Genomic DNA, 26,919 nt, shown 5'->3' on the forward strand with positions numbered 1-26,919 from the left:
AAAATCTGTCATTCATTATGTGTTTTTGAAGTTCTGTAAACTTCCCAAACTCTTGATTTCGATCCTTCCACATAAATGTGATTTATAAATTCTTATTACATTTTTGCACTTACCTCACAGTTAAAGCCCGAGTAACCAAGAACACATTCACAACTATAGCCAGCTATTTTGTCATGACATTTTGCTCTATTTTTACACGGGTTGCTGTTACATTCCATTATTTCATTTTCACAGTTACGTCCTGTATAACCGGAAATACATGAACAATGGTAATCTGCAACAAGATCCTGCAAAAAGTAAAATCACAAAAATACTGAACTTAGAGGAAAATCAATTCGGAAAATCCATAATCACATGGCAAAATTAAATAACAAAACGCATCAAAAACGAATGGACAAGAACTGTCATATTCCTGACTTGGTACAGGCAAAGAGCAATTATAATTACAAAATTATAAAAACAATGCATCGAGCAGTTATTCAATGCAATACTGCTTGCTATTTAATCCCATCTGCAAATGTTTCATTGTTATCATAAACGTGACAATAAAAGTTAGGAATAAATAAATTTGTCGTATAATAGCGTCATGTTGGGAAACAAGATTCATCGACTCGAAAACATGTCTTAACGTGAATAAAATACGACACTATATATCGACTAGAAGGAAATATAACACGATATATAACAATTCAGCTAAGCCTTAGGATATGGTTGGTTGGACTAAGTCTTTTGCGTTCTATGTTGTGTTTTGTGCAAAATTGTTTGTTTTTCCGTGTTTTCATTTTTTTGGCATAACAGGTCCGTTTTTTCATTTGAGCTTGTATCATTGTATGTCACTTTGGGTTATTGTGCATCTTTGGTAACTCTCAAATCTCTTCTACGAGAATGTTGTACTCTTCTTTGGTCTATTTATGGATCAGATATCTTGATATCGTGTCTAAATCTTTTACTGTCACCTTCACATCACAAATGGGTTGACCGTTACGTGACCGTTACGATATGTATGTCCCACCGCACAAGAGACATGTGTTCGCCCATCCGATTGGAGGTTATGCAATTCCAGCAGGTTTGTTTTTTAAATTGTATTTGTCTCTTCTTTATCGATTTATAAGTTTTGAACAGCAGTAACCTTCTGTCGCCTTAATATAATATGTAATTCCCTGGTTGTGTCCTTTAACAGTTTGTGATATATTGTGTCTTGATTCGAACGGTGGATATACCAGTGCATAGAAGTAATGAATTACTTCTGTCGACGCAACTAATCTTGCACCTTTCGATTTTTGTTATTCCTTCATTTTTTTGTTCGTTAACTTAATGCATCTTCTCAACGCCGATTCATGAAATTTGAACATCTTTAAATTACGATTGTCTAAGTTTATTCTGCGATTCGTGCTGTGAGTTTTTAGGCACGGTATTATACATATTGCAAAATATGGATGTGTGTGAGAATCATTTGTTCAGGTAAACAACATAATTAATTTAAGAATCATAAGCCGATTTTTAAAAAGCTTAGACCACTGGACTCTAAAGAGTTCTCCCTTCAAATACATGGACATTGTTTTTATCCTTACATCTCCTGTTATTGAGATGAAGAACATTCTATAATTAGCTTTATTTTCACCAAATATTATCTACTTACGATGCATCGTCCACCATTTTGACACTGATATTGACAATCGTTGATATCTACAATAATTAACGTGCTAAAAATATTTTTACACAAATTAAACAAAATAGTATCAGATTAAACCTATTGCTGAAATGAAAAACTCGACAAAAATAATATGTTTTTTGAAAACTATACATGATATAATAGACAGCACATGACTTAAGCAAGAAAAGACCACAGAGAAATAAAAAATTACAAAGAAATAGCAGGTCATAAATAAAACATTTCTTAGTACATGCATAAAAACATTTAGTCATTTTTCATCTAGGTCTTCATATCAAGTAAGGCTGATTTTACCCTTGCACTCCACATACAGGAAGTTGAAGAAATAGACATTTTTTTTAGGCAAACAAGAAATCTGTACCTCTGGTAAGAATTGTGTTATGCAATAATCAGTACGCATACTGTTTGTGTCTACATCTATATACGACAAATTTTAAGTTGAACATGTTTTTGCAATTTCCAAAACTCTATCATACTAAATGCCGCAATTGAATTGATCAATCCGGCAGCCAATAAAAGATTACTTATTGATAAACTCTAATTGTTTACAGCCAAAAAGCCAAATATGAAATATTTACAACAAGTGCACGTCATTGAGAATACAAGGATTTGAGTATTAGAAGAAAGTAGTTGGAGTACTATTCTAAATCATCAATGATTAAGATTGCAGGTTCTTAGTCAGCAATCGTGTCATTGGTTGGCTTCAGCTTTATCTTAATGCGATGGAATTGGTATTCATGGTATCTGTCTGAAAGCTCGGTCAATTTGTTCCTAAATAAAGGCAACAGTAGTATACCGTTGTTCAAAACTCATAAATCCATGGACAAAAAACAAAATCGGGGTAACAAACTAAAACAGAGGGAAACGCATTAAATATAAGAGGAGAACAACGACACAAAACTGAAATGTAACACACACAGAAACGGACCAAGCATCAGACAAAATCCCACGAGAATAACAAATATAACATCAAAACCAAATACATGAATTTGGGATAGACAAGTACCGTGACACGTCTTATCGCAATGTGAATTTACACTCAAAAATAAGAGAAGCAAACGACGCAACGTTAGAATGTAACAAACACAGAAACGAGCAATAATATAACAATGTCCATCTTCTTGACTTGGTACCTAAATTTTATTAAACACTTGGAATGACAAACTAGAGATTTGCATATGGCAAAGACACTTCAAGTCTTGTCTGTTGTAGAAAACCGTAAAATACCTTCTATGAATATTGTGTCTTTGAGTAGCATCTTTCACTTTAAACAATTGTTTTGGAATTTTAGGTTTTCAAAGCTCTTCAATTGCTCAATTAATTTGAGTTTTTAAATGTTTTGATTCGACCAATACTAAGCACTGTGTAGAAAAACGCGTATGCAAAATACTAAATCCCGGGTTTTTTCTTTATTCCTACATTATTGAAATGGGGTTTCTTTAAATATTTAGATACCAAAGTTGTCTTCTTATCTTCAACGTTACCAATAATGTCCTATTTCCAATAGTGATATTTTGAAAACGTCGTTCGGCAGATGATGCAATTATAGCAGGAGACATATATTCAGATATTAGAACAATTGTAAAGTACTGTTGACTTAATTTATCCTGTTATCAAAAAGGTAATTTCAATTGCTTAATAAGGCTGTTTTCTGTTTATTAGTATATTGTTTTCAAACGCGTAATATTTCTAGGAAATAAATGCACTTGTATTTAACGGTAAACTTTCTCAAAAAAATTTGATCAGTTTCAAAAATTAAGCCGTAATTTTTAGAAAAATACAATATCTATGACCCGTGTCTCACCAATAAGTATATGATGAACATCTCAAAACAGCTAAACTCTCAAACACATCAGAGGCAACTATTGATTCTTGTAAAGACACAATATTTTCTTGATTAAGATAATTACACAATTTTTATCTATTAAAAAGTTATCAAAAGTACCAGGATTATAATTAAATACGCCAGACATGCGTTTCGACTACGCAAGGCTCATCAGTGACGAACAGATCAAAATAGTTATAAAGCCAAAAAAGTACAAAGTTTAAGAGCATTGAGGGCCCAAAATTCCCAAAAATACGACTAAGACAATCTATTCCTGGAATAAATAAATCCTTAGTTTAAAAGTATTAAAAGTCTGTTCGTTTTGTTCACCCATCCTTGTCAATGTAATTTTATGCGAATATCATACAAGTGAGAGGTTTAGCTAGCTATAAAACCGGGTTGAATTCACCATTTTCTACATAAAAAAATGCCTGTACCAAGTCAGAAATATATAAGTTGTTATTCAATCGTTTGATTTTGCCATTAGTTCGATAGTTTTGCTATTTCACTTTTTTCTTGTTAAAAATTAAACATACTTATATCACAGTTTTTGCCTTTCCAGCCTTTCAAACAATGACATATATAATCTCCAAGCATATCCTCACAAGTATGAGCATTTACACATGGACTTCCACTACACTCAGTCTTGCTCAGTTGACATTGAGGACCTTGCCAGTCTGATATACACTGGCAGTGATATTCGTTGACGTCATCAACACACGTGCCTTCATGTAAACAAGGATTAGATTGGCATTCATTTATATCTGTAAAGAAAAAGATGGTAAATATCATTTTGCAAAGGAATCACAATTGCAAAAAAATATTCATCGTGAATTTTTTCATACTTTTTATGGTATTTTGTTTTCTTTACTTTTGCCATAACATCGTCTAACTATCATTTTCCAGTGTTTCTCGACTGTTATAGTCGACCCCATTTACACTAATTACCTGTTGTGTTGATTTTAAATGTGTCCTAGTCCTGATCATGTATGATGTTTGCCGCTGGACGTAAAGCAAACCACAATAAATCAAATACTCATAGGAACTTCTTCCCAAAGTTAGAAACTGGAGAACTTATCAATACATTTAAAATGAAAAAGTCAAAGTCCACTATAAACCCCTTCTTTGATCATTGTCAACGTTTTCCAATCTGCGATCGTTTCTTTTTCCTTTCCCAATGTAGTTTTTTATCGTATTAAATTTTAACTGATATACTTTATATTACCATAAAAAAGTTTTTTGTGGATAGTTGTCTCATTGGCAATCAAACCAAATCTTCTTTTTTTATATTTTACACATTCAGGTTAAAAAATTAGTTGTTCGAGACAAGAATATATCAGTTATTGGGCTTACTTTCTTCACATAAACTTCCGGACCAGCCAGGAAGACAATGACATCTAAATCCGCCGTTTTCATTCTCACATGTAGCTTCATTTAAACAAGGACTAGAAGTACACGCCAAATCCGCTGAAATAATTATAAAAATAGTAGATAATTAATTATATTTCTTTTGTTCTGGTAATTATGATTATACCACAACGTTTGATGTGTTCAGGCTTTTGATTTTCATATCATACAACCAAAAAACCTGTTTGCCTATTTTTAGATTTGACGTTCCCTTAACGTTGGTTTGATATCGTCTACAAGGGTAGTGCAGCAAGCAATCAAGCAAGGCTAACCTGCCTGAGAAAGCTTTTATTTGAGTTGCGTTTTATTTATTTCCTAACTTGAAATTGTTTTGTTAGCTGTCTGTTCATCCGTCCTGACCTTCTTTGAGAAGAGTAGGTCAAGAACAGCCGCGAAAATTGTTCTACTTCTGAAATTTCCTTTCACGTTCGTCATCGTATTAACTCAAAGATTACTTGTAGAGAAATGCTTTCTTCATTATACATGAGCCATTTTCTTAACAATATTTTTTTCAATCAGTAGTTAATTGATTTATGTATTTTTTGTTATATAAATGTCTACATTCTAACATAAAAACTGTGTTGTAAATAAATGTTGTAAGGAGTATGACAGTTGTATTCCATTCGTGCCATCGGTTGAATAGTCTTGCATCTGATTTTGTCAGACTTTTTTTAAATTTATCTTAGAGAAGGTACTTTTTTGCACTTGTGTTTTGATGACATAACGGATTTCAAAATTAATGCAAATCATTCTCAAATCAAATCATTGTTTTGCAAGGTAATTCTACTAGATTTACATACTTAATTCTGTGTGTGAATGATTTGCTTCGAGCGTCACTGAAAGGCTTTTGTAGACGAAACGAAACATGCGACTTTAAGCCTGGTATTATGATAAGTTTCAATGTTTATTCAAAATACTTCAAATTCATATAAGTACTTTTATATAATTAGTAGACTCAACGCGCGTCTGGCGTAAATATGAAATTTCAATCCTGGTATCTATGATGAGTTTATTAACAACCACTGGGTCGATGCCACTGCTGGTGGAGATTTATTTCCCCGAGGGTATCACCAGCCCAGTAGTCAGCACTTCTGTGTTGACATGAGTTATCATTGATATGTTCATAATTATACATTTACTGTTAACAAATTTTGAATTTTTGAAATACTAATGGCCGTTTTACCTCAGGAATAGATTACCTTCGCTGTATTTGGCAAAACTTTTAGCAATTCTGGTCATCAATGCTCTTCAACTTCGTATTTTATTTGTCCGTTTTCACATTTTTGTATTCGAGCGTCACTGATGAGTCTTTTGTAGACAAAACGCGCGTCTGGCGTAAATATGAAATTGTAATCCTAGTATTTATGATGAGTTTATTTACTTACTTCTTTGACAGTTATTGCCTGAATAACCAGGCGGACATTTACAATCATACTGATTTGGTGCAGAATTCAAACAAATTCCGCCATTTGTACAAGGATGGTGACGACCACAGAAATTCAGGTCTATAACAAAAATGTAAATAAGCAAAATAGTATCAAATGCATTTAAAAGTTTGACGCAACAATAGGCCCCTACGTAATAAGCTAGAGGCAATAGTAGTTTACCATTGTTCTCAGCTATTTAATTCTTCCGGAATTCTCTAACTGCATCATGTGAATAAGGGGGAAAACCTGCACGAATGCATGCATTCAAAAGATTGTGGAGCTAGTGGTGTATGTCTCTTTTTCTATGCAACCATCACCCACCAAGCCAATCTTAAGTGACGTATAAATGTAATATCCGGGTATATGACGCAATCGGTATTTTTTCAAATCAGATGATTATTCTGGTGCCCTTAAAACCAATATATTTAAAAAAGCAGATAATAGATATGCACTTTTTAAACAAGGCAGGACTGAAAGTGGATGCCTTAATTGTATCACATATATGTAGGGCGAATTAGGTATGCGCTATACCGAACTGTATTTATATATCATTTTTGGGATTTACGCTCCCTTTCAACATTCTGGATAAGTTACTCGATCCATCGTTTGGCATTTAAATTTTGCAATTGATATGTGACGCACGTGTATGTACACATGTATGGAAACCAGTTTAACCCACCACTTTCTATGGGAAATGCGTGTAACGTTCATCTGATCCGTTATATTTCAGGGGCAAGTCAAATTTCTCCAACAATGATACGACAACGAGCGACAGAAATCGTCAATACACACATTTTATGGTCAACATCACATGCACTAATTGGTTGACCGAAGCGATGTGCCCGTGTCTCAAATCACCACGGGTATTTTTTCGCCTTCTTACAACTAAAGATACCGGATTAGTCGTCTTAAGGCGGTGTCAAAATTGATTGATCGAATGTCATGAACAATTCAGTATACAATACATCATAGTCGTAAGTATTTTTTGTGAAATAGACTCAATGTCTATTAAGAGGGGGATGACCTTTTTCGGGTCGTCGGGATCGGGTGTTTTTACGCTCTGGATTTCGGGAGTGAACCTTTCGGGATCCGTGAATCCGTTTTTCGAAGTTCGGGATGTCGGGATTTTTTTTTTTTTTAATTCGGAACCTCGGGCTTTCATGATTTTTAGGCCGGGATTTCGGGATCAGGACCACCTCCGCACCCTCCCTCTCTTTGAATGAACAGATTGACTTAATCTATTGGATTTGCATGGCGGGTAATGAATACCTAGCAAGATCCGCTTGTCCTGTCGACATACCTTGTCTTGCTTCTTTTGAAGTTCGTGTGGTTCTCCTTGTTGTTTTCAATTGTTTTGTATGTTCAAATTGATTTGCGATCTTTGAACATCGATAAACTACTATCATTGCCTCTTAATTAGATAATTTTTGACAGCAAATGAGTATAATATATTAGTCTTAATGTTTTCAAAAGAATTCATGTTGTTGCATTCTTTATTTTCAAAATCTTATTTCTATCGTGGTTTTTTCTTCTTTTTTTGAGTTTGAGTAATACTTCTTACTTTGTAAATTAAAAATTTCAAATAATATTTTGTAAAACAGGAAACAACATCTGCACTGCTGTATTGCTTTAAAAATTTAACTAAAAACTTTTCCGATAATATCATACTTTTTCACGGTTAGTTATTTCTCTATTGAAATTTATGTTGGCAATTAACATGATATACGACTTTGAATGCTCACTTTGCAAAAACGAGTTGTTGAATTTTGAAACAATAACCAAGATACAATCACGATTATTTAGTTACAAATATAGAAAATTTAAAGCCTTCAGACAATAAAGACATAAATATTATCAAAAGTAAAAAAATCGTCTACAATTTTAAATGGAATAAAAACGTAGCTATGATTTATAATAATTATGTTAACATTTACGTGATTTTTGTTTTTTTCATATTAAACAAAAATATAAAAACAAAAGAAACATGTTTTCTCCTATTTTTGTATCAAACATAAATATTTAAAATAAATTGAAAACAAAAACCAAACTCGGCTTTTATGTTCGTTTTTAAACATATAAACATTAAAACAAAATTTAATACACATAAAAAAGTATATAAACTTTCTCTCTTAAGTTAGAATTGTCAAACGAAAACCTTTTTCAGTTTCATTTTGATATGGTTTAAGAACAAAAAATATGACATGCTTGAGGACATGAAAACCTAAAGGGTCTAAAAAAACCTCCAAAATAACACAATCCAAAGGGTAAAACGCTGCATAGCAGTCATAAGTTTTCCGTGTTTAAAAGTTAAACTATGATACTCTAGACGGTTGTTACTGGAATACATTGGTTTGGCAAATCATATTATGTTTGAGAGCATAAAAATAAAATAATTATGTAAACATTTACGTGTTTTTTTTGTTTTTTTTGTAAATTTGCTTCCAATCAGTTTTCAGATAAACAAAAAATATATAAAAACGGTCACATCTGTTTGTCTTTTTATTTTTTAGCCATGGCGTAGTCACTTTATTTTCGATCTATGAGTTTGACTGTCACTCTGGTATTTTTTTGCCCTCATTTACTAATTAAGTTATACTGCATCAATTTACATAAAACAATGCCAGTCACTCAGTAACGGTGTCGAGAGGGATTCGCAAATAAAACTGGAAAAAAAAAATCGTTATTAATTTGTGGATCAAAAGCAAAAATAGAGGTTGTCTGAAAAATATTGTTTACACTTTATTATATTTGACTGAAAGCTATGAAAACTTTTTCAATGTAGCTCGCGGAAGCGAATTTGTCCTGATTGTTATCCGTAAACAAAATTCATAAAAAACTGTGTGCTTAGTTTTAATTTGGTTGAACTTCAACTTTATCAAAAACTACCTTGACGAATAACTTTAACCTGAAGGGGAAAAGAAGAACGAACGAACGAACGAACGGACGGACGAATGGAATAAAGGACGAACGAACGGACGGAAGGACGAATAGAATAAAGGACAAACGAACGGACAAATAGACCAGAAAGCATAAATGCCACTCTTATCTCGTCGATGGGGCATAAAACAAACTCAGGTTTACCTTGATCACATAAAGTTCCACCCCAGTTTAAATCACAAAAGCATTGCCATGGTGATCCGTTACATGACCCGTGCTTACATCCGGGATATGGAATACATTGGTCACAAAGTTCACCTTGCCACCCATAGGCACACCTATAAAAGTAAAAGAAAGATTTTGGCAAAGTTTCACATGCTATTCATACTGGACTAAATGAACAAAATAATGTAAAGTCGGTTTTATTTAGGACACCTTCCCGGAACAGATGGATGTCTGGTCCAATTTCGGTCTATTCTTAAGTATTTAAAAAAAAGATAAAAAGTGAGGTTTTTAAAGGGAAAACTCAAATACTCACATTTCCACAATTGCTTTAACATAGCCTAGAAATAATGATATTCCTTTGGTTTAGATTTTTTAATACCAGAATGTTTATTTCGTATTGATTTTTTTTTTTGGTTTTTTTTGCATGTTTTTATAAGAAAATCTGATGTATTGCTTTTATTTATTTTTTTTGCTTCTTATTGCATGTTTTTATAAGAAATTCTGATATATTGCTTATAGTTCCTATTCATATTTCTTATTTATTTATTTTTATTCAAATAGTTACATAGTTTTATATGGTTATTTTTATCATCTAGACAGAAAATGGCGCCATGTGTTTATTAACAAAAGTAAATCATCACAAAAGAAAATACATTAATTTCAATTTTTTTTTTACAAAACGTCATATTTTCAATTTAAAGGTCATGTTTAAACACTACAAATTATCCTGTTTATAAGGCAAATTAACTACAAATGAAGAACTATACAGATCAGAAAGTCGCTCTTCTGTTAAAATTGACATGTAAAACCGGAATGATGTCTTTTGTAAACATAATGTATAGACAAATTTGATAAAGCCACACACTATACGGTAATTAATTTTAGGTAGTAGACTTTCACGCTTAGATCGTACACGCACCAGCAAACTTTCACACGGGAAAATATGGCTTTAATACTATGCTGTTGTTTATCTTTGGCAGAAAATGATAAATCATAAATATAAACAGGTATACAAATGACAGCCGTATACTCATTTCAATGTAAAATTAAACAATTATTATTGTCTTTACCCCCGAAAATGATAATAATATCAATAGCGTGACACTTCTTTCAAACTATTATACGGATTTAATTATGTGTATCACTCCTAATTAATCATACCTTTCTGCATACTAAATTGCATAAATAAAATAATAATTATGTAGGCCTTCTGTTTGCCTTTATAGCGATATCCCAATTCACATCAAATAATCATACGCATTTATAAAGCAATAAAAATATTTAACGAAAGGAAGCTCAAATCAATTATGAATGCCAAAAATGTACATACATAATTTCTTTCAGGTAGTATGAGAGGCTTCCGCCATAATAGCAGGAAACAATAGGTTTAATTTTCAATCCGATCAACAAATATCAATGCAGGAATGAAAATAAACTCATCATAGATGCCAGGACTAATTTTAGTATACGCCAGACTCGCGTTTCGTCTACGAAAAGACTCATCAAATTACTAATAAAAAAAAAATATATATAAAGGGGAGGTAACTCTAAAATTGTATAATTGAAATTTTCTGTTCCCAAATCAGTTGCAAAATAAAGGTTCCCTTTTATTAAACTGAGAATGGAACTGAGACTATGAGTTTCTGAGGAAGTTGTTATACAATGTGTTGTTTCAACGTTGGTTTTTGTTATTTTTTTTCGTTCAATTTCTTTTTCTTTGTAAATCTATGGTTGCAACTAAAGCAAGTCAAAATTGATTTCCAACGCTAGATTTTAGTTTAGATGGCCTCTTTTACTTTTTTTTTCATTTTTTCTCTATGTATTAAAGATCTTTTTTCAAGTAAGGAAAATGGCCATTATTCTGTTATATAGATATAGGAAGATGTGGTGTAAATGCCAATGAGACAACTCTCCATCCAAATAACAATTTAAAAATTAAACCATTATAGGTTAAAGTACGGCCTTCAACACGGAGCCTTGGCTCACACCGAACAACAAGCTATAAAGGGCCCCAAAATAGTCTGTTTCTGTGTGTTACAATTTTTTCTGTTGTGCCGTTGTTCTCCTCTTATATTTGATGCGTTTTCCACAGTTAAAGTAAGTAACTCGGATTTGTTTTTTCAATCGATTTATGAGTTTCGAACAACTTTATACTACTGTTGTCTTTATTTTTCAAACGAACGTTCAACAGCGATGACAAGATACCTAGGAATGTTTCCCAAATGCAATGATCAGAGGGTGTGTGAACTTGAGGTACCTTCCCCAACTTTAAGTTTTGAGGACAAACGAGTAAAATGTATTTACCCAACATTATGTTCTGTATAGAAATGTTTTGCAATGCTCGATTCTGAGAATAAGAAATTTAGGGGTATCGGCCCAACGTTAGGTTCCAAAGACGACCGACATTAATATGTCTTTTGAACGCACCAGATTCGGTGTAACAACTGTTTAAATTTGTTGTTTTCATTAAAAAAAAAAATCTTTATATCTCTTAGAAGAGTATTAATTCAAATTCAAATGATTGATGATTCAGATTTTCCTTTCAGATGTGGATGGTCAACAAGATTGCTTGGCTAAGCATAGATGAATTTTTCAAATTGATGAGAACTGAATTCATTTTGAATTAAGAGTATATTATATTATTGGTGTATTTATAAGAAGTCAACTAGTTTAAATGTGTTTTGAAAATATATAGATAGGGAATCTTTGTTGAAAGTACCACCGACAACTAAATAAACTCATCATAGAGACTAGAATTAAATTTTGTATTTACGCGCGTTTAGTCAACAAAATACATATCAGTGAAGCGCGAATAAAAAATATAAAAGCCTAAATAAATTACAAAGTTGAAGAACATTGAGGACCCAACATTTCTAAAAGTTTTGCCAAATACAGGTAAGATTATCTATTCCTGAGGTAGAAAAGCCTTAGTATTTAAAAAAATCTAAGTTTTGTAAACATTTAATTTATGATTATGATCAAATTAATGATCTTGTATGTCATCACAGAAGTGCTGACTATCGGGCTGGTGATACTCTCGGTAATAAAAACTCCCCCAGTAGTGGCATTAACCCAGTGGTTATAAATACTCATCATAGATACCAGGATTTAATTTTGCATTTACATCAAATGAATCACAAGTGACGCTCGAACAAAAAAAAGCCTAAATATAGTACGAAGGTTGAAGAGCATTCAGGACCAAAAATTCCTAAACGTTTTGCCAAATACAGCTAATATTGTTTATTGTTGCCTTTTGTAATATGTATTATACAGTCTTCCATAAATCTTTGTAATTGGCTATGGATAAAATAATGTATTATATGTTATGATGATGTTGTATATGTGTATGCATAAAATGAGACGTAAATAAAATATTGAATTGAATTGAATTCCTTTTGGTGTCACAATTTAATTATCCAACTTAATGTTTAGCATTATCTTTATTCCTCTAAAAACTTTAAATGTTTATAAAGTAGATCATAAAATGAAAGTTCGATGTTTAACAGAGCTTCGTTTATTAAATACTCGTTGCATTCAATGCATTAAAATGTATGCATCTTACATATATAGGTAATAATAATATAAGCATTCAGGTGTCAAATTAGCATAAAGAAGCATGGGAAAAGGTCAGAAAATGGCTTATGGAATGCATTATCATATGAATTTGAATATATTATTTTTACTAACATGAACAACACACAGAGTTAGATGTCTTTGCTTTCAATAGAAGTGATCTGCATCAAGTAACCACAAGATGTTTAGTGTTAAGATCTTTATAAACATGTCATCTGCTTTCAGTAGTAAATTAAAATTTTCATATTTTTTCATCAGGTGCCATACTCGTCATTTTTGGCATATAAAAAGGATTTAAAATTATAACAGTAAACTTTAAATAAGATTTTGATTTTATCTTATATATTTTCATGTTTTCTTTTAAATCTGCACAAAATTGATAAGAGCGTTCGATTAAAAATATCACGATATTGAACACCAGAATTGGAATTACATCTAGAAATGTCCGCAAAGACTAGTAACCGAAATGTAGTCAAGCAGCTGAGCGGTAGAAGATCGAAATTCAAGTTTGAGATTGTTTGCTTGCATTATGTGCATTTTGTAGAATCAATTGTAGAAATATGGTTTCCGGTATTCTGATTATTCAATCTTACGGAATCATACTAACTCACAAAACAAAGTCTGAGGTTTATTTACATTAAATTCAGCCGTCAGAATATCACAATTAAAAACGAAATTGCATTTGACAGTCAAAATCATTACAGAAACATATAACTTGACCCACGTGGACCAGAATTATGCTAAATAAAGGCAACAGTAGTATACCGCTGTTCAAACTCATAAATCCATGGACAAAAACCAAAATCGGGGTAACAAACCAAAACCGAGGGAAACGCATTAAATATAAGAGGAGAACAGCGACACAACACTGAAATGTTACACACATAGAAACGGACCAAGTATCAGACAAAATCCCACGAGAATAACAAATATAACATCAAAACCAAATACATGAATTTGGGATAGACAAGTACCGTGATACGTCTTATCGCAATGTGAATTTACACTAAAAAAATACGAGAAAACATACGACGCAACGTCAAAATGTAACACATACAGAAACGAACAATAATATAACAATGACCATCTTCCTGACTTGGTACAGGACATTTTTAAAGGGGAAAAAATGGTGGTTTGAACCTGGTTTAGTCCCCTTTAAACCTAAAAGTAGTTATAGAAACATATCGGATACATATGTCTGTGCGCAAGACACGTTTCCTGGAATATTAAATCATGAAGACTTAAATTTAATCATTAGTTAAAATTTAACTTTGAACTAGCTTTAGCATTCTTAAATCGATAATTTGTGTCTATCGATATTTGTGTTTGTGCTTGGATAAGTAAACAGATATAAGATGTGGTATGAGAACCAATGAGCCAACTCGCCACTGACTGGCAATTAGTAAAAAGTAAACTATTATCGATCAAAGTATGGTCTTCAACACGGAGCCTAAGCTAGCTGTTCCCTTTTTAAGCCTATATACCAAAGCTGTATTTGACCAAATCTTTCAGAAGTTTTGTTTCTTCAACCTCGTTCTTTATTTGGCCTTTTTATTTTTTCAGATCCAGTGTCACAGATCGGTGTCTGCTCACAATTAGTTTTTATCTTTGATGAATTTATTTCTAACTGATTATTAAAGTTTATTGTGTTGTGTTGTTACATCATAGTCCCTGGCTTATAAGATGGGTAGAAATCTCACAACGATTAACTTCACCTCAGTTTTTATGTACTAGACAGAAGCCTGTTATAGATGGTGTTGTCTTTGTTTGTTGTTTCCAATAATTGTTTTTCTTCGATTGATGTAGTATAAATCGTGACATTTGTGGGTTGATTTTTTCAAATGTTTCAAATTTTGTCATCATGTCACTTTTATAAACTCACTATACGGTTTGTTTCTTGCTCATTGTGGAAGGCGGTATAGTGGCTTGTACTGGACCAAATATTTGTTTATTGGTCTTTAATGGTGAATGTGTCATTGGCAAATCATAATGACTCTACTTGTACTTATAAAAACACTGAAAACAAATATATTAGAGAACAAAATCATTCAAGATATTTCAGCATCAGAATCAAACAGAATACCCCAACCATCTTTTTTGCATAAAGAACTTTTCCAATTCAGTCTGTTGATCAGTTATTTACAATCTCAATTAATAACTAATTGAATTATCTTAGTAATATTTATATATTCAATGATGGATGTTTTTTCTTGTTATAAATCAGCAAATATTTCATCCTAATGACATCAATTTGTATACTTCCAAATTATGATGATAAAAATTTAAAATGATGTGACATTTCGATTTTTAAAACAAAGATTTATTGATAATTAAAATGGTCAACCATACAGAGAACCATTTGTTTTCCAGATTATTCCGACATGATATTGCAAAAGAATTCCAGACGAGAGTAATTTAAATTCTCTGTGACAAGTGAATGGTTTTAAACGGAAATTCCCTTTCAGAGTCCTCGTAGTTTTTGTTATTTATTTCTAATAGAAAAAAAAGATGTTGTATAATTGCCAATGCGGCAACTCTTCAAAAAGACCAAATGTCAAAGAAATCAACAACTTTAGGTCACCGTATGGCCTTCGAGAAAAACTCACGGCCTAATTGATGTACTAAGTAATGAACGAAAAACACGGTGCATTACGTTTGCGCGCATTACCATTACATTTGCGCGAAAAAATCATTACGATTGCGCGCAGCTTTTAATTACATTTGCGCGCATTTTTTTTTACAGGTAAACTCAGGTAAACTCAGGTAAAATACAGACAATAACACTTATTTATTTATTAATTCGTTAAATTATTTAAGTATATAAGAACCCCTTCCGTTAGTCTAAGTCCCCTGCTCACTAACGAGGAGATGGAAGTGGGATTTCGAGCAACGGGTCTGGCATTAAGAATGACTGTTGAATGTTCATCAAATTTTATTCTGCCTTTGCAATCCTTAACAGTGCATCTACAAGATATATCCCCATACTTCAGTGTTCTATCAATACGTATATTAATGATTTTTTCCCTCGATTTGTTTAAGACAAACGCAACTCCATTGTTGTGCAACTTTACAAACTAACTTAAATAACAATATATTTACAAATTTTAAAAGCGATCACTATTCGTTAAAACCTTATTCACTCTGAAGTATTTGCAATGCAGTTATATGTATGCCTTTAGCTAAAATGGGATTTGTCATGATCACTTTATTCAAGATGAACAATACATAATTTGAATTAAAAAATATTTTCAAAATTAATAATTGATAGTCATATTTATTTAAAGATAAACGAAATTATAGTAAATTATGATTAAATTTAATTCTTATTTATATTTTTACCTGAGTTTACCTGTAAAATGAATGCGCGCAAATGTAATCAAAAGCTGCGCGCAAACGTAAAATATTTTAATTCCCAAATGCGCGCAAACGTAGTGCGCCCGAAAAACAAATATATAACACAGCAACAAACGACAACCAGTGAATTACAGTCTTTTGACACGGGAAAGGCACATACATAATGTGGCGGTGTTCAACATGTTAATGGGCGCCCAACCCTCCCCAATCTTGGACAGTAGTGTTACAGTACAACATAAGAACAAACTATAAAAATCAGTTGAAAAGGGCGTAACTCATCAGATGGATACAAATAGAAATACAAAAAACAAAACTAGAAGTTGGACGTGGCTGGGTACTTGTACATCCCAATAACAAAGACATATACTACTTAGTAGCATAAATAATTGGTCTTTTTGATAATTGCTATTTTCACTTTAGGCTTGAAATATTCATGTTATTCTTTACAAAATAGTGGAATATTAATGTGAACTAAGTGCTCAATTTTACTATTGTTTAACCCCTACCTGCATTCTCCAGGAGTGTCGCAGGACCCGTGACTGCAACCTGTTTTACATATAGCTGAAAAAGTATTTATGGTTTTTTTAGATACAATTTTATACGAATATTAAAAAAAAGTGTTGTTGGGCATAAAAGTTGAGCAATCCGATAGGAATCATTAACAAGTCATGTACAATCACACGATTTGTCTATTGAGGGTCATTTCTTTTATTGTTTGCTATGATTGGAATAGCGGGACTTACAATACATCTTTACAAGCATTAATGATGCAATTGCATACCAAGTTTTGATTAACATAAGTTTAACAGTACACATGTTGTGGGCCTGGTATGAAACAGGAACTCCGAAGGATAGACAGCCACCCATACAAACTTTATCCCCATGAGAATACAAACATGTATCACATCCTGATCCCATCAAGCCCTCAATACACATTATATATCACCATGGGAATATAAATTTTTATTACATTCCGATCCCATCCAGCCCTCCATACACATTTCTTTATATCACCATAAGAATACAAACCATTTTGACGTTCCGGTCCCATTCTGCCCTCCATACAAACTCTATCTCCATGAGAATACAAACCTTTATCACATTCCGATCCCATCCAGCCCTCCATACAAACTTTATTCCCATAAGAATACAAACTTTTATTACATTTTGATTCTATCCAGCCATCCATACACATTATATCACCATGGGAATACAAATCATTTTCACATTCCTATCCATCCCAGCCCTCCATACAAACTCTATCTCCATGAGAATACAAACCTTTATCACATTCCGATCCCATCCAGCCCTCCATACAAACTTTATTCCCATAAGAATACAAACCTTTATCACATTCCTATCCATCCCAGCCCTCCATACAAACTCTATCCCCATGAGAATACAAACATTTATCACATTCCTATCCATCCCAGCCCTCCATACAAACTCTATCCCCATAAGAATACAAACCTTTATCACATTCCGATCCCATCCAGCCCTCCATACACACTTTGTCACCATGAGAATCACACTTATAATGTCCAAATGTATCATTTCGTGGTCGACAGAATTTTGTACACGTTGTATTATAATAATGTATATCACAAACCACCCGTATTCTATAGATAAGACTAGCTGTAGGTCCATTGTGTGTCCGTGTGTACCAGTCTGGTCCTGGTAGTAATATACCCGAGTAAGATGCACGTTCGATAATCCGACCATCATCTGTCAGAAAATAGAAAAAAAGAAAAGTCAGAAGCATATCTTATACATTGGCCATCAACTGAGAGATAACAAAGATAATAATAAGAAGAAAAAGAACTTTCGATAATTTTACCATCAACGGTCAGAAAAACAGCAAAAATAAAAACCAGTAAGATGCGCGTTCAATAATTTTGCCATGATCTTACACAAAAAGAAAAAAAAAAAGATGCACGTTTACTTTTTTGACTATCATCCCTTCGGAATGGCCAAAAGAACGAAAACAACACTCGTATGTTAATTTCAAAGTACCCACTAAAATCCTTGGATGTTTTAGTGGAAAGTTACTGTAATGTTAAATTCATAGGGGGGGATTTGGAAGACAACTTCTTTCGATAATTAGAAGAATACTAAAGGTTGTGATCAATAAATATAGTTTTCTAACATTAATTGAACTTTCCATGACCCCCCCCCCCCCCCCCCCCCCCCCAATGCCTTACCTGCCGGGTGAAACAGAATTTAGTTTTTAATCATTTTATATCTTTCTAATCTATGATCCTTTATTCAAAGATTTTCAAAGTGCGTCACCATGACAAACGTAATAAGTTAACTATACGATTTTTTTTCTTCTGATAAATGAAAATGAAAATTACTACTGCATTAGGGGAATCCTTCATTCATAATTTTGGAAGATAAAATGAATATGTCAGTTTAGTAACAAGCGATGATGTTCATCATGTAAAAAGCTGACATTTATAACATTACAAAATTAATGGCGGACAACATATCATTTATAACTTTAGTTTTATCTGGCAAATCATTGTTTACATTAATGGGATTAAACTGATTAATTCTTGTTCTGAATATTTGCTTAGTGCTTATTTTTATTTACAAACGGAAATAATATTGATATAATCATATTCTTGTATTTAAGAATTTAATATGAAACGGCGATCTATTGGAATTGATGATTTTTTTTTCATTTTGAAGGAACGCATTTAGTTTAAACATTTTTATTTATAGTGGATTGGTGAAACAAGTTTTGCAACTTATATTAATCCCTTTCCACTTTGCGGGTGCGAGTGCTGCCTTGTAGGAATGTATTTAGTTCTCAGTACAACTAGCTACAGGTTAAACATCCGTATCAATGAGACTCCAGGAATCTAACAAATTTAAAAAAAAGACACCAGTTATTTTAAGGATTAATAATTACGTAAGATGTATGCTTCATTATAATACATTATTCTGATTGGCTAAGCGTACATCACGTGTTATTCCTTAAGCTATTGCATTACTCAATAAAACTTATCATGCACGATAACACGAGGTCCAACACTGAAGTGCACAGGTGAATTAAATAAAAAAAGTTCCGCGCTTTGTACAAAATGTACTTCGGTCAACGTTTTTACACTCCATTGAAGCTACAAAAAGAAGCATTCAATTCTTAAGTATAAACACCTTTAAATATGAAATCCAATCTCAGCATCGCTTCACATCTCTATCTTCATATCACACTCCCACTTTTTTCTAGATTTCAAGACAAGCTTTGACATTATTACGTTGGTATTTAGAAAATCACACAATTTTGTAAAATTCCTTACAAATTTCTATTAATGTGTGAAATTGATCATAAGGCGATCATAGAATACACGTACATGTATATCGAAAATTGAGGCATTATTTTGTAATTAAATCGTATTTTTTTTTTTAAACCTTCAGCTTTAATAGCTGCATATCCCCGCGACAGTGTGATATGGAAAATTCCTTTTAAATAGAGGAGGATGTAATATTGCAATAACATCGCAATCCTATGCTTTAGATATGTATTTCATGTTTTTTGTGTCTTTTTGAGACACAAAACGTTACATTCCTTATAGTAAGAAATGTACGCCACAACACAAGTTCGGTATCAACTGAATTCCTATCCGAAATATTTACAATATTTTACGATATATACTGAATAACTCGAAATAAATTTCTGAGAGTGCAAATTGTATCTTGAGTGTTAACGGTATCATGTAAATGAATAAAACAAACAACTGTATCAATAATTCATATATTTCTTTGGCAACGAATTTACTACATGCAACGTAGAGGGTGTAGGTGGGGTTTGATCAATAGAAATTTATGGCTAAAAAATGGAGAATTAACAAAAATAGACCGAAATTAAAGAAAAGAGAGTAATCTGCAAATTAAACAAAATAAAGACAACAGAAAATAGGCATAAAGAGTTGTAGACCACTCTTAAAATACAGACAACAAGAAAAGGGTATAACAATTAAAAGACCCCCCCCCCCCCCCAAAAAAAAAAAGAAATAAATTCTAGACCCTCAAAGTACGATAGCGTAAAAATGGTGAGATTGCATAGAAGAAATGTCTGAAATGCTGTTATGATGTAATCTTGAGTATATTATCGACAGTTTACAGTTTTAACCAGCTGTATAGGATAAGTTATTATATATATCAAGAAATGTAAAAACATATACATAGATATTCTCTCTCGTAATTTTCCAAAACTTTAAAAACATCCTTTTCTTTATAACCCTGGACTTACTTTTTTTCAATCAAACGTTAAAAATTATGTTTTGTCCTCTTTATTGGAACTTGATGTTAGAATTCTCACGGTAAACTTTATACCATGAAAAATCACGTACCGGACTGTGTTTGCATTCCCTAAACGCGATATTGCTTTATGACGCCACACTGATCAAGTAATTGATAATAAGGAACATCAATGTTTTCAGTTTTCTATGATAGAATTGTTAGGAAACATAAAAATGTAGTTTCGGACTTGCTCCAGCCTCCCAACCATGTTATTCCGGATACATGCATTTACGCTCCGCTTCCCCTCAAAAGGATATATAGATTACAGGAGTCGGTTTCACAAAAAAAAAGATTTGTCATTTGTCATGCGTTTAACGATAAAATTTATTAATAAGAACAAAGACAAGGAAATCAAATAGCTAAAACTAAGTATACTAGCTAAAGCCTTCGACAGTAGAAAATCTCGGAATTAAAGGTGAGCAAATCCTGATTCGCAAACGACACCCGTCATATTCTAATGATGTGATAAATACAAAATTATCCAAGAAGGATGATTTATAATTATATAATTTTCTTTTAAGACATAAACGCATGCAATGCATGTAAACATGCGTACACGGTTGAGTTGAATATCGTAGCAGCTACGTAACCGCTGCTGTCAATATCTATGTATCAACTAGTCTACAGCTACACGTTCGATAGGCAAAATCTACGTAGCAGCTACGATATTAAATGCGGCCCAGGAAAAAACTCACCTGAACGCACGTCTTGATCCCAGGCTTCTAATGTAAGACTGTAAGTCAACTAAAACGAGAAAAAAATATAATATAAACTCGAAGTAGTCACGTAATATGATTTTACTTCAATCACAATGAAACTATGGAGTATTAGATTAGACCGTTGGTTTTCCCGTTTGAATGGTTTTACACTAGTAGTTTTGGTGCCCTTTATAGCTTGTTGTTCGGTGTGAGCCAAGGCTCCGTGTTGAAGGCCGTACATTTACATATAATGGTTTACTTTTATAAATTGTTATTTGGATGAAGAGTTGTCTCATTGGCACTCACACCACATCTTCCTATATCTATTAATTCAAAATCCAAAAATTGTGGGAAACAGTTGGTGGAAATGCATAAAAGGGAGAAAATCAACAATATTGGGGTCACATTTTTTAACAAAGATTGTTAACATTAGTATAAGTATGATCCCTTTATTCTACATAGATTGTCAACAATATTACTAGAAGATTATCTGTGTGACAACCACTATGACAAACTTTTTTATTTTAGAGATCCTTGCCTTTTTTGCATCATAATAACAATTCTTTCTAGGCGTATTTGTTTTTAAAGCTTATGGTATTGTAACCTTACCTTTTTTGCATCATAATAACAATTCTTTCTTGGCATATTTGTTTTTAAAGCTTATAGTATTGTAAGTATATACAATAAGTCATAACATACAACTATACCAGATATTTAATGATTTATCAAACAATAAATCAGGAAGAAAATCTATGTAAATTCAACTATAATGGCCTTTTGAATGGTTGTAATACCAAGAGAACATTGTTACAGTTCTAATTGAATGTAACATATGGTCACGAATAATAGATTGAAATTTCACAGATTTTTGTCGTTATGTATTTGTAAATATTAGAGTATAGAGTTAAGAGTAGAAAATAATTGAACAAATACATTATTGAATGGATGTACTAGCATGAACTGGTCATTGAATATAACAGCTGACGGTATTTATGTTTCTTTATTTTCATACACTAAGTTTTAACGTTCTTTAACAGTTGTTTCAATAGAGTTCGACGGGATATATGTCAATTATACACTAAGTTTTAACGTTCTTTAACAGTTGTTTCAATAGAGTTCGACGGGATATATGTCAATTATACACTAAGTTTTAACGTTCTTTAACAGTTGTTTCAATAGAGTTCGACGGGATATATGTCAATTATCTATATGTACAATTGATTCCGGTGGAAACAAGTGACGAACTATCACAACTACGTTTAGGACATTGACATTTGGGACTTTGCACCGATAGTTTGTGCTAGCCATGAGCAACATGACGGGTGCCACTAATTGAACAGGGTCTGCTTGCCGTTCTGCAGATCACTCCAGGGTTTATATAAGGTTTTGTTGACTTTGTCGCCTTTCGTTTTATGCCCTGGCATAGTTAGTTCCTCTTTCACTTATGAATTTTCATTGGTATTTTCTGAGTAAACGTGTGACGAAAAACACAACTACATGAATAATCGACGAAAAACACAACTACATGAATAATCGACGAAAAACAAATACATGAACAAGAATGTGTCCCCAGTACACGAATTCCCAACGCGCACTATCATTTTCTATGTTCAGTGGACCGTGAAATTGGGGTAAACCTTCTAATTTGGCATTAAAATAAAAAAGATCATATCATAGGGAACATGTATACTAAGTTTGAAGTCGATTGGACTTCAACTTCATCATAAACTACCTTGACCAAAAACTTTAACCTGAAGCGGGACAGACGGACGGACGAACGGACGGACAGACGCACGGACGAACGGACGAACAGACCAGAAAACATAATGCCCCTCTACTATCGTTGGTGGGGCATAAAAACACAATTATAATATATTGAAACATCAACGGAATTGTTTAACACATTGTATTTTCGTTCTCATGTAGTCATATAACTCTGAAGCTCGGGAAATATTGCGTGCATGTCCGCTGATCTGCACTGATAATCAAACGATAAATGTAAAATGTCAGAACAAAATATATTTACTTTGCAACCTTGCGAGACAATTTGTACTATTAGTATATCTAATCAAGTTTGATGCATCAATATATCAAACACAAACATTCTGTGTACTCTGCATCTATGAATGTAAATGAGATAGTCAACGAAACTGAAAGTGTCTGCAAAGATGTAAAGGTTAAAACAGTCTGAAATTCAAGGTTTATTATAATAATTATTTAAACAAGGAAGTTCAGGGGAGAAATATCTTCATACACGCGATCTTCATTGGAATAATTACACTTTTTGCTGACACTGTCTTAAACTAGTACAAGCACCTTTGAATGAAAGCGAAGGGTTGCATCATGTAAAGTTTACTGGCCGCCTAACCTTCCACTTGTTGAGATTCACGTAAACTTTACATCTATTGAGATGCACGTAAACTGTACATCTGTTGAGATGCACGTAAACTGTACATCTGTTGAGATGCACGTAAACCGTACATCTGTTAAGATGCACGTAAACTGTACATCTGTTGAGATGCACGTGAACTGTACATCTGTTGAGATGCACGTAAACTGTACATCTGGTGAGCTGCACGTCACTGTACATCTGTTGAGATGCACGTAAACTGTACATCTGGTGAGCTGCACGTCACTGTACATCTGTTGAGATGCACGTCACTGTACATCTGTTGAGATGCACGTAAACTGTACATCTGTTGAGATGCACGTCACTGTACATCTGTTGAGATGCACGTAAACTGTACATCTGGTGAGATGCACGTAAACTGCACATCTGGTGAGATGCAAGTAACATGTACATCTGTTAAGATGCACGTAACCTGTACATCTGTTGAGATGCACGTAAACTGTACATCTGGTGAGATGCACGTAAACTGCACATCTGGTGAGATGCAAGTAACATGTACATCTGTTGAGATGCACGTAAACTGTACATCTGTTGAGATGCACGTAAACTGTACATCTGTTGAGATGCACATACGCTGACTGTGCATTTATAAAGATTGATATATAATATCATGATCATCTTTACATGCAATATTTGCCACTGGAAGTGATGCAACCAACAATCAATCAATCGAACTGTTAAGATATATATGAAGTGGGTATATACATCTTTTCATCTTTTCATATATATATATCCATGCGAGGTGTCATATCTATATATAGTTTGTATACATCCTTATAACGTCCATTGATAAATATTCGAAGCATATAACGGACTTCATTTTCATCACTTACAGAATTCATATAAGGAGTAATGATCAGATGCAACATTATAGGATAGCCTTAAGATGCAATTTTGATAGCAGGCAAAATCGAGTATTTATCAAAGAAAAAATAAACTATTCAAAACGAAATTTCAAATTCTACCAGAAGATAATTTATGTATTTTCGGTATTTCGATGTAAGACCCCAAGGGTTAACTTTGGTAAAGTAATATAGTTACTCATTGACTTCTTCCGTTCGGCAGTAACACCTTTACTAAAGTCGGGCGTAGATTGATCATTGCGGGACACATAATTACGAAGCCACGTCCGATCGGAATAAAATACAATGTCCCGAGTAAGGTGAATGCTACGCCCTCTTCTGGTGTCTGTAGGGTGTCTGATGCTAGGTATTTTATGCTGGTTAAAATGCCCTCATTTTCTATTTGCCTTCCGCAATTTCCTGACTTTAATTCTTGTCGATCTACCTTTCATTTGGTTTCGGCCTGAATGTTCAGGAAATGTTTGCCACTGGACATTAAACATGCATCAATCAATTATATGCAAAATTCAACAAAAATTTAAAATATGCAACATTTTAAAAGTAACGGAATTTTCTTCAATGTGAATGTCACGTTATGCCTTTAAATTGAATAACATTTTGATTTTATGAATACATATCTAATTGGTGTAAATCTTTTCAGTACATTATTATTTAAATATTCAGATCCCCTTGGTTTTCTGTAATACACATTCACAACAAAATCAATGCTAAATCTCCATGCGAGGTGTCATTCCAATATCTTGGTAATTTTCATTTTTCTTGACATGTGTAAATGATAAAGTTCTTTGTAGGGGTTCTCATTACTATTAATGCATCACATGCAGTCAGGTATTATGTGATTTTATCGGACATATTTAAGTTAATCTGCACTCACGTGAGCACGTGAGCTAATCACTTCCTTGATATTCCATTCATTTTATTCACGCAGACAGATATGTGTTAATAATGATCGCATAAATATGTTATTAACACAATAACTTACATGAAGGCCAGACCATATATATTTTTTGGTTCTACGTATTTTTACCCTACCAAAATAGGAGTGAACAGATGGTATATTTTTTAAGTGTATTTTCCCCCTCTTTTTCTTCCCTCGCTCCGCCTTTCTACACACAACCAGTTTGGAATAACAGTTATTCGAAACAGTAATTTTGATTTAAAAAAAATGTTAAAAGAAGTTTGTATAGGGTATTACAGTAGGAAATTTATTTTATTTGTCTATCTATTTTTAGGAATTATTTAAGCTTTTATATCTATTAATTCCAGACTTGATTGATAAATTGAGTATTAGAATAGACCAACAAGTGGAATTCAAATCGAGAAAGTTCAGAGGTGAACGGTTCTAATTTAAAGAACTATTAGTTTTGAGTAGTCTGTAGTAATTATAAATATTGAGTATGTGGTGTCTTAATTTAAGGTAACAGTTTCTAGCTTTGTTATACATGTAGGTATCTAGATACAAAACAAAATCGTAATTTGAATATTAACTCGATGTTTATCAGATGTGGTTTTTTTTATCCTATGAACTTAAAGATATATTCGGTTAATCTGTTGAAAGAGGATTACACAAAAATGAAAAAGTTAGTTAAAGTTAATCAAACAGAAATTGTTATTTAGCTTCTGTCAAATGATGTATGAAATGTAATAATTTCTAATTTGTGATTACTGACTTTATAGAATTCAGTTCAAAGTATATGAAACTGCGGGATTCTCATCCTATGTGCAAATAAAATCACATTAGTGGAAATTCAACAACATTTTTTATTTCAGAATACACCAACAGTCATTTACTCCAAAATGACTGCTCCCGACCCTTACCCATGTTCAAGTCATGATTTAGTACATATACCAGAGGAAAAGTTGCCCCCTTAGTTGAAGATATGCGCAGGCTGAAGTTTTGATTGGTTGTTAGTTAAGAATGGTGCTGCACAAATATAGCCGTTAACTAACAAGAAGCCGTAACCGACAAAACAGTTGCTCATATATAGCGCAGTGGATCATATCAGAGATGTTTGGGGCGAAAATATATGCCATTCGACTGGTATGCGTTCTACATGGTGATTTTCGCGGATTTCTTATAGAACGCATATATATAATAACAGTCGACTGGCATTATATTTCCTTCCGCCCAAAAAACATCTCTGATACGAGCCCTTGTGCTATAGATGATACTTACGACAATAAAAGCACAAGTCCAACCGAAACAAAGGATGAAAACACATGCCCCGGAAAGGTCAATAATTCCACATCCTCAACAGAAGTATCTATCCTGGTGCAAATGTA

At 32.9% G+C, this 26,919-nt stretch overlaps 1 protein-coding gene across 1 annotated transcript in view; it reads right to left on the bottom strand.

The window, feature by feature from the left end:
- The window catches only part of LOC134701389 (protein jagged-1-like), a 48,865-nt gene that overhangs the window by 13,050 nt on the left and 8,896 nt on the right, over positions 1-26,919 (bottom strand). Inside the window, exons 2-10 of the mRNA XM_063562540.1 lie at positions 21,361-21,409; positions 17,831-18,085; positions 16,867-16,921; positions 9,413-9,546; positions 6,290-6,409; positions 4,851-4,964; positions 4,034-4,261; positions 1,640-1,686; positions 114-287 (exon numbers count right to left, since the gene is read on the bottom strand). Of these exons, the coding sequence (XP_063418610.1) occupies positions 114-287; positions 1,640-1,686; positions 4,034-4,261; positions 4,851-4,964; positions 6,290-6,409; positions 9,413-9,546; positions 16,867-16,921; positions 17,831-18,085; positions 21,361-21,409 (1,176 nt within the window). The remainder of the gene's footprint in view (positions 1-113; positions 288-1,639; positions 1,687-4,033; positions 4,262-4,850; positions 4,965-6,289; positions 6,410-9,412; positions 9,547-16,866; positions 16,922-17,830; positions 18,086-21,360; positions 21,410-26,919) is intronic.

Source organism: Mytilus trossulus, unplaced genomic scaffold (genome assembly GCF_036588685.1).
Source record: "Mytilus trossulus isolate FHL-02 unplaced genomic scaffold, PNRI_Mtr1.1.1.hap1 h1tg000244l__unscaffolded, whole genome shotgun sequence".
Classification (NCBI taxonomy): domain Eukaryota; kingdom Metazoa; phylum Mollusca; class Bivalvia; order Mytilida; family Mytilidae; genus Mytilus; species Mytilus trossulus.